Below are 15,791 nucleotides of genomic sequence, written 5' to 3' on the forward strand. Positions count from 1 at the left end.
AATCTGAAGCAGGCTCCAGGCTCTGAGCTGTCAGCACAGAGCCCAAGGGGGCCTCAAACTCACCAACTGTGAGATCATTACCTGAGCAGAAGTTGGTCACTTAACAACTGAGCCACCCAGGAGCCTCTAGAATTTATATCAATATTCATAAGGGATATAGGTCTGTAGTTTCATTTTTTTGGTGCCTTTGTCTGGCTTTGGTATCAGGGAAATGCTGGCCTCATACAATGAGTTAGGAAGTATGCCCTCCTCTTCAAATTTTTGGAAGAGTTTGAGAAGTACTGGTGTTAATTCTGAAATGTTTGGTAGAACTCATCAGTGAAGCCATCTATCTGGGCCTGCTCTTTTCTTTATTGGGACATTTTGAGTCATTCTTCTTAATATCCTCATTTGTATTTCACTGTTTGAGCTTGCCATAATTTATTTAGCCAATTTTTTATTTATGGGCATTTATATTGTCTCCATTCTTTTGCTATGATAAACAATGCTGCTGTGAACATCCTGGGGACACACTTTTGAATTTATAAATTTTGATAAGATATTTTAAAAAAATAGATTATTTTATGGTCACAGTCTTACTTTGAGCTAATTGGTATTGGAAATGTGAAGGTCCCCTAAGACAGACCATTTCATTCAGTGTTTTTCAGGAAAAAAAGGGGACGATTTATAAACTTGTGTATGTGGTACAATGTCTTGTACACTGGTTGCTATCAATACATTTTGTCAACCCAATTAAAGAAAAAAGTCAGTCCTGCTTTTGCTTGAAATCCTCCCAGATTACCCTGACCTTGGAGAGTCTTGGGAGCTTGAGGTTGGAGGTGACTTCAAAAGTCACGAGGTCAGCCAGTCCAATGTCCTTACTTCTCAATTAAGGTTGAAATCTCTCTGGTGTCTCTAGCAGGCATGGGTCCTGCTTGAATCCCTTCACTGCCTGGGAACTTGGTGTCTTTAGGCAGCCCATTCCATTCCACTAAGAGTCATTGGGTACCACACATCTCTGTCATGGACAATGGACAGCTGTGCTGTTAGAAAACATTTCCTTAAGGGCACCTGGCTGACTCAGTCAGTACAACATGAGGTTCTTGATCTCAAGGTTGTGAGTTCAAGCCCTACATTGGACATGGAGCTTAACTTAAAATATATATATATATTGAAAATACTGAAATTATATTGAAAATATATATACTGAAAAACACTGAATGAAATGGTCTGTCTTAGGGGACCTTCCCATTTCCAATACCAATACATATGTATATGTATATGTAATATGCACGCACACTCACACACACACATATACACACACATATATATGAAAACATTCCCTTATATTTGAACCTGCATGATGTGTCTCTGCTATGCTCTTACTCTGACCAGGGAGCCCAGCAGAGTGAAAAGAGCTCCACTTTCACAGATCAAATATTTGGGGGCAGTACACCTTCCTCTTGGAGACTCTGCCTGTTTCACCATTTTCAGTTTCTCTCCCTTCCCTGAGCTAACAAACCAGCAAAACCCAGAGTCATCATGGCCTCCAAGCCTCCATAGGACCGGCCCTGCTCACCTTGCCAACCTCAGCTCATTCACTTTTCCTTTGGGCACACCTTACTTCAACCACACCATCCTCTTTTCTGTTGGGTGACACTGGTTGGATGACACCAGTTGAACGACCCTGCCAGGCTCTTTCCAGCCACCAGACCTCTGCATTTGCTGTCCCCTGCCTTCCTCTAAGCTCGGTGTCTGGAGGGCTTGTGGACGCCGACCTAGTGTCTGGAGGGCCTATAGATACCGAGGCAGATCTCTGAACCTCACAAAGGGTTCCCTGGAACTGCCCATAGAACCTCCCAGATCCCATAGATGGCACAGATGAGGGGTCAGGTGGCTGGCCTTGGTGGGTGGCTGGAGTGGGGGTGCTGACCTGACCAGCCTGGGGCATTTGGATTGAGGAAAAACTGAAAGAGGGCAGAAAAGGACCAGGAGCCACTCTTCCACCTTGCCCTGTCTGGGAGCACCTCATACCCCAAGTCTGGCCCAGGATCCCAGGTGGGAGACAGTGTTGATGTCTCCCCACATTGCACCCCTCCTCCACCCACTGACGTGCCCCCCCCCCCTTCAAGGCTTTCCCTTTGCCCCTTTCTCCAGGACCCATCCTCCCCCTCTTTCTGTTTTCCAGCTGAACACATGGGGCTTCTACCCAGAGCTGGGTTGGGCCAGGAGGCAGCCATTGCACGAGAGCCTTGGGGACAGTGTGGCAGGTGTGAACTCTGGAACCCTGGCTCTTGCCTCAGCTTTCCGCTTGGTAGGGAGGTAGTAAGCTCAAGCATGGGGGTGTGGGTGTGGGTGTGGGGTGGTCAGCCAGAGGCTAAGATACGGGTCTTCATCCTGGGGGTTCACCAACTAATCATTTGGGTGACCTGGACAAGTCCCATTTGCTCTCTGGCTCTGTCAGTCAGAAGTGTGAAAGGGGATCAGGCCAGGTCACCTCTGAGGTCCCCTCAGCCTCTGATATCCTGAATCCCTGGGCCGAGGGAGTGGGAACAGGGAGTGGTGAGTGGTCCCCGGCTGAGGGCTGAGCCCTTGCTCTCTGGTGCCTCCCTGCCTCAACGCTCCCAGAGCTCTCCCTGGGCAACAGCCCCCTTCCCTACGGCACCTCCCCACCGCCCCTGCCCATTCCTCTCAGCTCTAGTGGCTGCTTAACCTTCTACAGGCTGCTGAGGAGCCTGGAGTGACTGTAAAAGGGAAGGAATGTCCAGAGGCAATTGTTTCTTCCTGATATCACCAGGGGGAGGTTGAGTTGGGGGCCCAGCAGGACGGTGGGTGGCGTCAGGATTCTCCCTGCAACTCCTCTCTCTCATACTGCCCTTCCCCAGGCTGGGCCAGCCCCCCAGCCCTCATCTGCCTCCCTCTGCCTCTCACTGGCTTAAGACCTTCAGGCCAGTCTCCATGTGATCCCAGACTGTTTTCTGAGCCCCTGGCTTCATGATGGGGGGTGGGGGGCACTCCCACCTCCATTCTCATAAATCCCTCCTCCACCTCCTCCTCATCACCCCCACACCGCTGACCCAGCCCCTTCCCCGGGGAGGCCCCACAGCCCAGCTCCAACCCCCTGCCTGCCCCATGGCTCCTTTTACAGACATGGAACGCTGAGGGTTTTCTGCCAAAGTAGGAGAAGTCTGAGGCCAATCTCACCTCCTCCCTGCCCCCAACTTCTACCAAATAGGACACTTTGCAGGCTGGGGAGAGAATGGGGGGTGAGGCTGAGCTTCAAGGGGAGGGGCCACTGAGATGGCAGAGGTGAAACTGCCTTGTGGACCCGGAGCATCCTGTCCCCTCAGGTGTCACTTGCATGGGTAGGAGATGGAGAAGCAGAGGAAGGGGACCAAAGTCAAATCCAGGGAAGGAGAAGGGGCTTCAGTAGCATTAGAAGAAGGTCCCCCCCAGAAGGCTTTCTGATGTGCAGAGAGCAGCCTATGGCTGGGAGTTGGGAGGCCAGAGGCCTGCCAGATCCAGATAAGCTGTGTGACCAGACTGTTATGTCCTTTCTCTGGGTGTCAGTTTCTCCTTGCTTAAAGTGAAATATCCTGGACATCCCTCCCTACTCTGCCTCAAGGAGAGTAGTGAGAGAGGCCTTTTTCTTCTGAATCAAGGCTTGGGTGCCTCCCCGGGGCAGCCCTGTTGGGAGCCTCTCAGACTCACCATCAATCGGAACCCAGCTCCCTGGCACAGCCACAGAATGGCCCCAATCCCATGATGAGATGTGGCTACACCAGCCAGCAGAAATGGGATCAACATCCTCCTTAGACATACATTCTCCCTACCCTCCTGTTCTTTGCAACCTGTAGGTGCTCCTGTCTTCCCTCTCCCTGGGGAGGGGGGGGGTCCCGCCCAACAAAACAACACAGCCCTGTGTCCTGCCGGCTCTCCCAGCTGTCCCCGCACATATCTCTCCTCAGCACGATTACCAGCAGTTTGGAGGGGATGCCTCTAAACTTCTCCAAATGGCGCTGGGTCCTGAGCCATTTCCTGAAGAGACAGAGAACCGAGGCAGAGGAGCTGTCTGTCCCCACACAGCCATGCACCCCTCCCGCCCCCCCGCGGAAACCCCCAAGCAGAAGAAGAGAAACGCTCTTTGACCACACTAGGGTGTATCTGGGTGGAAGAGGGTAAGGGGTCTGAGAAGTGGGGTGAAGGGTGTCAGAGGGAAGTCGAGAGCCCCTGAGATGGGGTCCGATGGCACTCCGCCCTGCTCCGACCTCCATGCAAGATTTCACAGGCTCCTTCACCTGCCCAAGGATTCACACCCTGGATAGCCTCTCAAGGCCTGACTCTAATCCCTCTGCTGAAATGCAAGCCCCTTCTTTCTTAGAATTTGACCAGATAGAAAAGGCAGCTTCCTCTCTTCCCTGGATTTCTGGCAGGTTCTTAGTGCCATCACTCCGCCTCTCCTTCCTTGATTCGTCCCCATTCCTTTCATCTTTCCTCACAGGCTTTTTTGGTTTCAGCCCCTCCAGTTTGGTCATATCTCTGCTGTCCTGGGCCCTTTCCAGGTTTCCTACATCACTCTGAGGCTGTGGAGTGCTTTAAACAGGGCCTGAGCAGGCTGGCAATGACCTCACATGGCCACTATGCACAGTTGCTATCTATAGCCTTATAGGATCATCCTCCTCTTCCTCTAGCCAGCTGAGTCACAGTCATCTTGGGGTCCACTCAGACCCTAGGGCCTTCTCTGCCAGTCCAGACCACAGTCCACCACAGCACTCTGAGCTGTTCTAGCGGCTGAGTGGGGTGCTTTATTCTTCAAACCATACAAGTACACAGTGGAAGTGAGTCGTGGGTTCCAGAAGATAGCCCTTCTCGAACCCTCAGTGTTTTTGTAGCCCTTGTCCTTCATCTTTCTATCTTCTCACACCTGTCCAGAGAGCCAGCCAGTGGCTTAAATTCCATCTGACCCTACTGAGGTATGGGTAAGGGGTGGGGTGGGGGTGGGGGTGGGATTTGGGAAGCAACTGTTGGACTGCTGCTTGGGGTCAAATTGGATCTATCGCTCTTGAGTGAGTTACTTCACCCTTCTGAGCCTCAGTTTACTCATCTGTAAAACGAGGATAATAGTTACTTCCCAGTGTTGTGAGGATTAGAGATAGATTTTTATATGGCAGGTGTCCAGAATACCATGCCCAACAAAACTACCAGTTATGGAGCACCTACTGTATACTAGGCATAGTATTCTGGACACCTGCCGTATAAAATCACCATATCTCTAATCCTTACAACATGGGGAAGTAACCATTATCCTCATTTTGCAGTTATGGACACTAGACTCAGAGAGGTTAGGGAAGTTCTCTAAGGTTGCATAGCAAGTAAAAACAAAGTCTGGGTTGAACCTTAAGTTGATAGCTCCTAGAAACCCAGCTCATTTCTCTGCGTCTCTAAGGCCTTGCCACAGACTGACTTGGTAGCCTCAGCTCTAGGTCCTTCCTTTTTTTAACTCAGCCCCATCCAGGGATCTCCACTGAAAAGTCCCTTGTCTAGTAGTGGGCAAGTCCTTCTCAACCTTCCACCTTGCTCCTCTCCCCAACCCCACTGCCCTCCAAGAAGGGGACTGGGCTTGGAGGGGGCAGGTTTTAGGGAGTCAAACCCCATCAGCATATGGGGTCTGGCCTCCATCCCATGGGACCTGGGAGCACTGAGGATATTCCATCCAGGGATTAAAGAGGCTGGTGGGGGGTCACTCTGCCCAGTGCCACCCTCAGGCCAGCCAGGCACTGGGGCTCCCCTGCCAGCTGGAGAGGATCCCCTGAATGCACCCTGGCCCCAGACTGCCCCCAGCTGGCCTGGGAGCTGGCCTCAGGCAGAAGCATGCCCCATTCTGTCCTCGAGAGGCTGCCTGGAGGACTGGGACTGGGGGCTGGGCTGGATCCTGGGGTCCAAGGTCAGCTGCTGGGGACTCCCACTGCCACAGCTCTCAGGCCCCAGAGCCACCTAGAGATGTCTCAGATACACCCCCCTTCCCAACTTTAAAGATCCCGAGAGACAATTTGTTGGAAACAGAGCACTGGAGTTTTTTCTCCGTACCCAGAGCAGTCAGAACCCTATCCCCTAACTGTCCCAAGAAGCCCCCCTTATGCCCCTTCCCCATCGAGCCTTGAAGACATGGGCCAGGCTCTCCCTCTGCCCTTCCCCAAGCTCCCCAGCCACCCTGGCACCAGAATAGACCACTGACCACCTGCCCTGGGAGCTGGGAGGGGCCACAGCTGGTGCTGCCAATCAGGCATGGGGTGGGGGGAGGTTAGGAGGAGAGGAGGGGGGCACTGGGACTGTGGGAGGGTACTCCTCAGTTTTGTGCCAGGAGCTCTCCACCAACACCCTACAAGCAACAATCCCTCCCTCTTCCCAGCCACAAGGCTTGGAGTGCCGTATACCCTCTCAGGATGGGGCTCAGACTGTCTCCAAGCCCGGCTTCTTCCCCTTCTCTGGTCTCTGCCCCCTCTCCCTCCTCTCCAGGCCATTCCTCCTACCCCTCCTCAACCCTCAACCTTCAGGTCTGTCTCCGCCCCCGCCATGGTCTCTCCACCCCCCCCCCTCTGGTCTCTGGGTCTCTGCCCCCACCCTCCCCCAGCTCCATCTGAGTAAGGATGCCCTTGCTTGGTGACCCCACATTCCGGTTACTGGGGTCAGAAGGACTTCCTGCCTGGTGTGGGATCCCTGCCCCCACCCTTAGCTCCCAGCAGCCTCTTGGGGCCAGCCAGCTGCTGGCCCTTTGCAGTCCCCTTCTCAGACACCTCCCCCAGCCCCAGGCCCAATTTAGCTCCTTTAATCTTCCCTGTAATCCAATCCAACCGTTTCCTGAGCACAGACTGCACTTCCCCAACGCCGGTCCCTGGAGAGGGGTGGGGGCAGGGTGGCCTCAGCTCTACCCCGCACTGGAGCACCCCCACTCCATCCAGGCACCCCTGCAGTGCCTCTCTTCTTCCCACCTCTAGGAGGCCCAGGGAAGCTCTGACTGCGCAGGCCTCTGCCATCTGGCCTCCACACAGGGCCACCGGCCTCAGACTAGCCTGACTCTTCACCTCACTTTCTCACCTCTAGGCCTTTGCTAATGCTCTCCCCTTTGCCTGGAATACCCTCACCTCCCTAGTGCATTCCTTCCCAAGGGACTCTTAGCCCTCCCCTCTCCAGGCCAGCTCCAGCCTAATTTCCCAAATTCCAGACTATAGATTCTGTACAGATTCCAGACTGCCAGCGTCCCTAATCCCAGCTCTGCCTCTTACTGCCCTTGGGCAGATTGCTTCCCTCTCTGAGACTCCTATTTCCTCGTCTGTAAATGGGGATCATAACAGTGCATACCTCAGAGGGTGGCTCTGAGGATTAATTGAGTTACTTTATGTAAATAAAGTGCTTAAAGCAGTTCTGGGTAGGTTGTAAAGTGCTATTTAAGTATGAAATGAAAATTATTTTTTTCTGCCTTATATTACAATGACCATTTCCTTCAAGACACCCATGAACTGTGAAACAGTCCATTTATTTAATAACATCATTTCAGGGGGAAAAAAAACATTACCATATGAAATGTACAAATTGTAAGCCATCTTCCAATTCTGTATATGTATAAATTGTTCAGTAACAATATTTGTGTTGAGAAGAACATATTCTTCTCTACGCTCCTATTCAGCCAGCCCCCTTTGCTGCTTCATGTGCATTCATTTCTGTTTAAAGTAACCTCTACACCCACAGTGGGGCTTGAGCTCCCAACCCAGGGATCAAGAGTCTGGGGACTCATGCACTACCCGCAGAGCCAGCTGGGCACCCCTGTACATTTGTTGATTATCGTTGGTGATAAGGGCTTGGATTCAAGTTCTTACTCCCAAATGATATTTATTTTTTTTTAATCTTTACTTATTTTTGAGGGACAGACAGCGTGTGAGCAGGGGGGGAGCAGAGAGGGAGGGAGACACAGAATCCGAAGCAGGCTCCAGGCTCCGAGCTGTCAGCACAGAGCCGGACGCGGGGCTCGAAGCCACGAACGGTGAGATCATGACCTGAGCCATCCAGGCGCCCCCCAAATGATATTTAGCTGATCCAACTTAAGTAAATTCTTTTGCTTCGTTAAGCCTCGGTTTTTCCTACACAGCCAAGATGACTCACAATTACAGTGAGTATTAAGTGAGATAATATATATATTTTAAGGTGTTGGCACTGTGTTGGATATTCAACACAGGAGAACGACCATTATTGGGAGGATTTAAAAAACGGTTCTCTCCGAAGACAGGCGGTGAAGAGCTGGTATTTCAGGATCGAAGTGCCCTCCAGTGGCCATAAGGGAAAACTGCAGGCTCCCTGATGAGCTTGGGGCGCTCTTCCTTTGCTGTCCCAGGAATGAACTCAGCCCCCACCCCCACCCCCCAGCCAGGCTTATCCAACCCTTCTGGAATTCTTCACATTATCTTTCCTTTTACAGAGGCTTTAAGGGGCTTTAAAGAAGTACTTAATAGGATAAGACACCAGGGACAGAGCTTTAGCCCAGGAAGGGCTAGAGCCTGGACATACACTGTCTCTCAAAACTTGTGGGCCCAGAGCCCTGTGGCAGGGAGGTAGGATGGTGGGATGCTTTGTGCTGGGCATCAGTTCTCCTCTAACTGGGACACTGGTATCTTGCCCTTGAGAAAACCTTCCTGCTACCCACATCCAGAAATCTGGCATAGACCGAGTATAGCCCATTCCAAGTATCTGCTTCTGTGCGTTCACAGATTTGTCATTTTTTCACTCATGCACCCTTCCTTCTTCCCTCCCTCCCTTCCTTCCTTTATATTTCAGTATTTACTGAACACTGTGTACCAAGCTTCACGTCCTAGGTGCTGGGGTTAAAAAGATCAATCTAACACAGACACAAACACAGCCCCCAAGACTTGTTCACAATGTCCCAGACACCACATGCAGAGTTAATCCTTGCATTTGAGTGTTTACAGCTTCTCTATGTGGCTGAGTGGGAGGGAAGAGGCAGGAATATCCGATCCAGACTGCCTGATTTCCCCAGATGAAATAGGTCCATAATGGAAGCTTTGCCTGGCCAGGTTTGGGGGCTGACTTCCCCCTCCTGGGCCACACTGCTCCTCTGAGAAATCCTCCCCATCTCAAACATGGACCAAACCCCCAGCTCCACCTGCCTCCGTGTCCCTGGTCTTCTCTCCCTTCCCCCATCACTGCCCTCTGCCCAGGGCCCAGATTCCCTGTGCTGGGAATCAGGGAGGGGTAATGGGGGCCACTCTTGCAATGGACGGCGTGAATAGGGATTTTACTTACCTGATACTCAGCATCCAAACCCAGATCACTGGCCACGTGTGGCCAACTGTGTATTGCCCAGGGTTGAGAGAAAAGAGCCTTATTCTAGAGTTAATGCATGGGAGGGTGACTGGAGGCACCCAAGGTTCGTCTTTTGGGAAGATGACAGGAGGGGGAGGAAGAGCCCGGGTGATGTGTGCATTGTTCCTAGGACTCTGTTGCCTCCCTGAGCTGTCATCCTCCCTCCTTCCTTTGTGATCAAGCTTCTCAAATGTCTTCCCATCCCTTCCCACCCTCTTGCTTGCTCCTAATTGTTCCTAATTGTTTCCTCAGAATTCTTCCCAGCTGTCTTAGCACAGGCTACCCGTCCACCACTGGGTCCCCTCCACTCCTAGACCAGCCTAATAGAAATGTAATGAGAGCCACACAGGTATCATTTTAAACGTTCTAGCAGTCACATTTTTATTTTTTTTATATTTATGTATGTATTTTGAGCAAGCGAGCGAGAGAGAGTACAAGTAGGGGAAGGGGCAGAGAGAGAGACAGAGAGAGTCTCAAGCAAGCTCCATGCGGTCAGTGTGGAGCCAGATGTGGGGTTTGATCTCACGACTGTGAGATCATAACCTGAGCCAATACCAAGAGTTAGAAGCTCAACCAACTGAGCACTAACACCCTGTAGCAGCCACGTTTTTAAAATGTAAGAGGGGCGCCTGGATGGCTCAGTCAGTTGAGCACCCACTCGATATTGGTTCGGGCCATGATCTCACGGTCGTGAGATCAAGCCCCACGTCCGGCTCCACACTGACAGCACGGAGCTTGCTTGGGACTCTCTCTCTCCCTCTCTCTCTGCCCCTTCCCCTGCTTGCACTCTCTCCGTCACTTAAAATAGACATTAAAAACATGTTTCTAATTTCTTTTCATTGTATTTATATTAGAGAGAGAGAGAGAAAGAGAATCCCAAGCAGGCTCCGCGTTTAGCGCAGAGCCCCACACGGGGCTTGATCCCACGACCCTGGGATCACGGCCTGAGCCGAAATCAAGAGTCAGATGCTCAACTGACTGAGCCACCCAGGGACCCCTTTTAAAAAAATGTTTTTAAATAAATAAAAGGTAAAAGAAACAGGTGAGATTAATTTTAATAATATAGTATTTTAACCCAGCTCTTCCAAAATGTTACCGTTTCAACATGTAATCAATATTTTAAAATTGAGATTATATATTTTTTCATAAGCTGATGTGTATATTGCTTTCTGTGTGTTGCATCTCTCAATTCAGACTAGCCCCACTTCAAGCGGTCAGCAGCCACACGTGGCCGGTGGCTACTCTACGGGGTCGTGCGTACACACTTTTATTACGTGTGGCTAATCACCCCTCCCCACATGTCCTGTCTCCCCAGGGAGATTAGAAGCCCCCTGGGTCAGAGCTTTCACTTCATTCATCCCTGTATCTCCTGTGGCACGTTAAAGCTGTGCGCCCCCCCCCCCCAGGAGGGGCCCTCCAAGCATGTTTGTTGATGGGAGTGAGCGTTGGGGATTGATTTTTGTGGTTTAGTTATGGCTGTAAATGGTGTTTTATAGATCGCTTCTATAGATGCACCCTGCTGCAATATTAGCAGAAACAAGCAGCCGTGGTTGTCAGCAGAGGCAGAGGCAGACGCCTCAGGGCAGTTAGGGCCCCCTGACTCAGGCTGGGGAAATCCTGCCAGACCATATACCATTTCTCTGGCTTAAGTGCCTGTCATTGCCACAGCGTGATCCTGCCTGCAACCCCATCTCCGCAGACCTTGGATATAGCCCTCGTCAGGGCGCGTTGCACAAAGGATGCGTCTCCAGCATCCCACCACCAGGCTGGGAGCTCCTTGGGGCAGAAAAGGAGTTATTTGGGTTGACAAGAGCCAGATCCGCGACAGATGTACAAAGCGTGCCTGTCGAGTGAATAAATGGACGGACGGCTGGAGCCAGCGAAGCCTCTCATTCATGCGTTCGTGCACCCCCAAAGTGTTTGTTGAGCATTTGCTACGTATCAGGCACTGTGCTGAGCACCAGGGATTCAGCAGTGAAAAGCAGATGTGGGCCAAGCCCTGCTGGAGCTGACTTTCTGGTCGGGGAAATGGGATAAACAAGTAAACATGTGAAAATGAAATAGTTAAGCACACTGACCTGGGAAGGGAAACAAAGGGGCCCAGAGAGAGAATGAGAGCGGAATCCCTCAAGCAGAGAAGAAAGTCTGTTTGTAGCTTCTTGGGACGCAAGACCCTCCCACGCCCAGGTCAGGAGTCATTGTTTAGACATCGGGCGCTCTTGGCTAGCCTGAGGCTTGGCGCTGTGAGGGCATTACTGTTTCAACTTGCATTGATGATGTCACAATGGGCCCTATGGGGACAGGGACTGAGGACCCAGTGAATTGCTGCAGAGGGGCAGAGGCGAGGGGAGGAGCTGGCAGAAGAGGCAGTAGGGACTCCCGCTGCCCCCCCCCCACCCCAGGTCTCTATCCAGCCTCTGACAGACCTGGCCCGGCTCAGGAGGAGGTGAGCAGGTGACCATGGCGATCAGCCTCTCTGCCTCGTCCATTGCCAACAACTGGCTCCCAAGCTACCCTGAGGTAACCAGGCCTGCCTTCTAGGTCTGTCTTGGGTGGGAGAGTCCCAGCCAGAGCAGATCGCCAATCTGTAAGCCGAGCATTGTCCTAGGCATTGTGGGGGGTGATAAGATGCGGGAGATATGGCCCCTACCCTCGAGTTGCTGACAAATTAGACCTTGAGCAAGAGGCTTATCAGAATAATACTCCTCATCCTCTCCTGGCTAGCTTTGGAGGCGGAGGGTGCTAATTGTTGATGGGATCATTACAAACATCCCTGTCTGGTCCCCCAGTTTCTCTCTGTGTGGGCCCACAAGGCACTGAGCTTAAGGGCAGCTCCCCCGTCGGCTGCAGTATTTTTGAGAATCTGAACTGTGTTTCTCAGGGTGATCTAAGGATAGAATTTGCAGCACGAGATAAAAACACACATTCCTGAGCCTCAGCCCAAACCTTCCAAAGCTGCTCATGAATCTGCATTTTCAAAAAACACCCTAGGTAATTTTTACCCTAAGCACTGCCCTGGTGTTTAAATACCTACTATAGTTCCCCAGTCCAGCTGACCAGCCTGGGTCAGTTTCTCCGTCCAAGATGGGTGTTGGTTTTGATATTTTTATTACTGATGAAAAGCCATGATTCATAGGCTGCTAGTGGCTGGCTGTCAGCTTGGAAGGAATCAGAGGCCACTGAGAAAAGAATTCTCTATCTTTTCGATCCATCTATAAAATGCTTACCTGAGCAGACACTGTTTAAAAGCCATTAAAATACCAGACACAGAATAACCCAGTCCCTGGAACTTTATAGACATATTTACTCAAACCCAAGTGCTTGCAAAAAGTAAATAAAAGGGAAGCAAAATGAGCAAGCCACCCCTAGAAATACAAACAGAAAGTAAACAGCCCTGTTCACTAAAATAAACAGGACAAATCCAGCGAGGATTAAATGACCTCTAGTCAGACAGGCTCAGAGCCAGAAATGCCCCATCTTGGCTCCGGGAGGAAGGAGAGGTGAGAGCCTGTCCCTGTCACCTGGGGGTATATGCCAGGCTCGCTGCCTTGGTGGCCAGAGCTGGGCCTGCAAAAGCAGACATCATCCTGGGGGGTATGGGTTCTCCCCAACCCTCCCTGCAAGCCCGCCGCGGGGCCTGAACATCTCCATGTTTCAAGATCAAGAAGTGTGCCCCAAAAAGTCTCTGACAAAATGCACATTTTCTGGAGGTATAGAACCTTGAGTCGCTATTATATGCCATTTACTCCTTAATTTAGCGAACATTTATTTAGCACTTGCTGTGTTTCAGGCCCTGAGCCCGTCGCTAAAGATATCAAGATAAGGAAGGCATAACCGTGCCCTCAAATTGCTCACAGCTTAATATGAAAGAAACAAGAACAAATAGTAACATATAGTGTTCACTGCCGATTCGACACACTTAATGATAAGCACCCTACAGGCACTCTTTAGCCCTCATAACATGATGGGTCTCATTTAAGGATCTCATTTACTCTTCCTGACATCAGGCAGTCATTACGGATGCCTTTTCACATTTTACAGACGCGTAAACTGAGGCTCAAAGTCTATGGTATGATGGTAAATGGTTAATAAGCCCTTTGAAACTTATACCGAACAAATGAAAAAAAAAAGGCCCTGATTCATAGTGTTTGTCAATCTCGGTAGTGTAAATACTCCCGGGTTGGTTTCAAGCTACCAGCCCGATGTCACTGAATGTGGAGTTGGAAAGACATAGGGGTGTGAGCTGGTTCCAGCACTTCAGGCAAACAAGGCTCACAGCTAATCAATGGAGGGGCCAGAATTTAAACCCAGGTATGTGTAATCCCAAGCCCCCGTGCACAACCACTTTGTTATACCGTCAATAACTACATGAGATCATTGACATTTGAAAGGGGATACATCTTAAGACCTTTGTGAAGTGCCAGTTTTACAATGCTCCATAAAACTTCTTGGCTGGTTAATAGCCTGTGCTTCCTCTAGCTCTGTTTTTATTACCCACAAGAGCCGTTGGTTTTCTTTTGAGGGCCATTTAAAAAACTTTTTAATTTTGAAATAATTATCATTCACAGGAGGTTGCTAAAATAGTACAGAGAGGGCCTGTGTACCTTTAACCCACTTCCCTCAATGGTCACATCTTACATAATGACAGGATAATATCACAATCAGGCAAGTGACATTGGCAAAAGGTGTGTGTATATTTCTATGCCCTATTACCTAGGAGTGCCAGATTTGACAAATAAAGATAAAGGATACTCGGTTATTTTTTTTTTTTTAGTGTAAGTATATCCCATGCAACATTTGGGACATACTTATACTAAGAAATTATTGTTTATCTGAAATGCAAATTTAATTGGGTGTCCTGTATGTTAGCTGGCAACCCTCATTTTATCACATGTGTAGAGGCATGCAACCACTGCCCTAATCAAGATACAGGACCATTCTGCCACCACAAAGATGTTCCTTGTGCTACCCCTTTAGAATCACGCCTGTCCCTTGGCAACCACTAATTCCCTCTCCATGCCTATAATTTTGTCATTTTTTCCCCCGCTTAGCATAACATCCATGAGATCCAATCAAGTTGTTGCAGTTTTCAATACTTTGTTCCTTTTAAATGCTGGGGAGTATTCTCTGGGGGCCAATTTTAACAATGAACAATTTTTTTTTTAATCTCATTCATTGGGTATTTATTGTATCTCTACAAGGTGCCAGATGCAGACATGAAGCAGGTGATCTCGGTGCAGTCAGGGCTGGGTGTTTGCCAGGCAAGTAAGCAAATGCAGTGGCAGGGCACAGGCATGATTAAGACAACTGAGTGAATTATGCTGGAACCCGATGTGGGGCTCAAACTCAACATGATCACATGTGAGATCATGACCTGAGCCGAGATCAGGAGTCAGATGCTTAGGACACTTAAACCAACCGAGCCACCCAGTTGCCCCTATTTTTTGTTTAAATATCATCAACATCAAAAGAAACATTCTATCCACACCTCCTTCCAAATGTAGACACAATTTCTATATCAGAAGTAATACAGGGGTGCCTGGGTGGCTCAGTCAGTTGGGTGTCCGACCTCAGCTCAGGTCATGTTCTCACGGTTCGTGGTTCCAGCCCTGCATTGGGGCTCTGTGCTGACCTCAGAGCCTGGAACCTGCTTCAGATTCTGTGTCTCCCTCTCTCTGGCCCTTCCCCATTCACGCTCTGTCTCACTCTCTCTCAAAAATAAACATTAAAAAATTTAAAAAAATAAAAAGAAGTAATACAGTTTTACATGGTTTTTTTTTTTATTTTTTTTTTAACATTTATTTTTGAGACAGAGAGAGAGCATGAACAGGGAAGGGTCAGAGAGAGAGGGAGACACAGAATCTGAAGCAGGCTCCAGGCTCTGAGCCATCAGCACAGAGCCCGATGCGGGGCTCGAACTCACAGACTGTGAGATCATGACCTGAGCCGAAGTCAGCCGCTTAACCGACTGAGCCACCCAGGCGTCCCTACATGGGTATTTTTTAAAATTTTTAAATGTTTATTTTTGAGAGAGAGAGAGACAGAGTGTGAGTGGGGGAGGTGAGGAGAGAGAAGGAGACAGAATCTGAAGCAGGCTCCATGCTCTGAGCTGTCAGCACAGAGCCCGACACGGGGCTTGAACTCACAGACTGCGAGATCATGACCTGAGTCGAAGTCAGATGCTTAACCGACTGAGCCACAGAGGCGATTACATGGGCATTTTTAAACTGAAGATTTTAGGGTTAAGTGTTAACTAACAAATTGCTCACTAACTCAATCAGGGTACAGAAGAAAACAAGATGTTCACAAAAAGTACTTAAAGATCATCTTTCCATCTGTTTTTTAAATTTACTTATTTCGTTTTAAAAGTGGGTAATATGTGTATGTAGAAAAAAATTCAAAACATACAAAAGGATTTATAAGAAAAAAGAAACATTCCT

The 15,791-nt window shown here is 49.7% G+C and overlaps 1 protein-coding gene across 2 annotated transcripts in view; it reads left to right on the forward strand.

Moving 5' to 3' along the window:
- Positions 1-11,679: 11,679 nt before the first annotated feature.
- The window catches only part of DNPEP (aspartyl aminopeptidase), a 19,724-nt gene continuing 15,612 nt past the window's right edge, over positions 11,680-15,791 (forward strand). Inside the window, exon 1 of one of the 2 annotated variants that reach the window (XM_049614836.1) lies at positions 11,680-11,797. Coding sequence is in view for 1 of the 2 variants with exons in the window: in XM_049614837.1 (XP_049470794.1) it covers positions 11,812-11,871 (60 nt within the window). In the remaining variant the exon portion in view is untranslated. Of the gene's footprint in view, positions 11,872-15,791 lie in introns of both variants that reach the window. The other variant, XM_049614837.1, reaches the window with a different exon arrangement.

The sequence above is a fragment of the Panthera uncia genome, assembly GCF_023721935.1.
Source record: "Panthera uncia isolate 11264 chromosome C1 unlocalized genomic scaffold, Puncia_PCG_1.0 HiC_scaffold_3, whole genome shotgun sequence".
NCBI classification, from domain to species: Eukaryota; Metazoa; Chordata; class Mammalia; order Carnivora; family Felidae; genus Panthera; species Panthera uncia.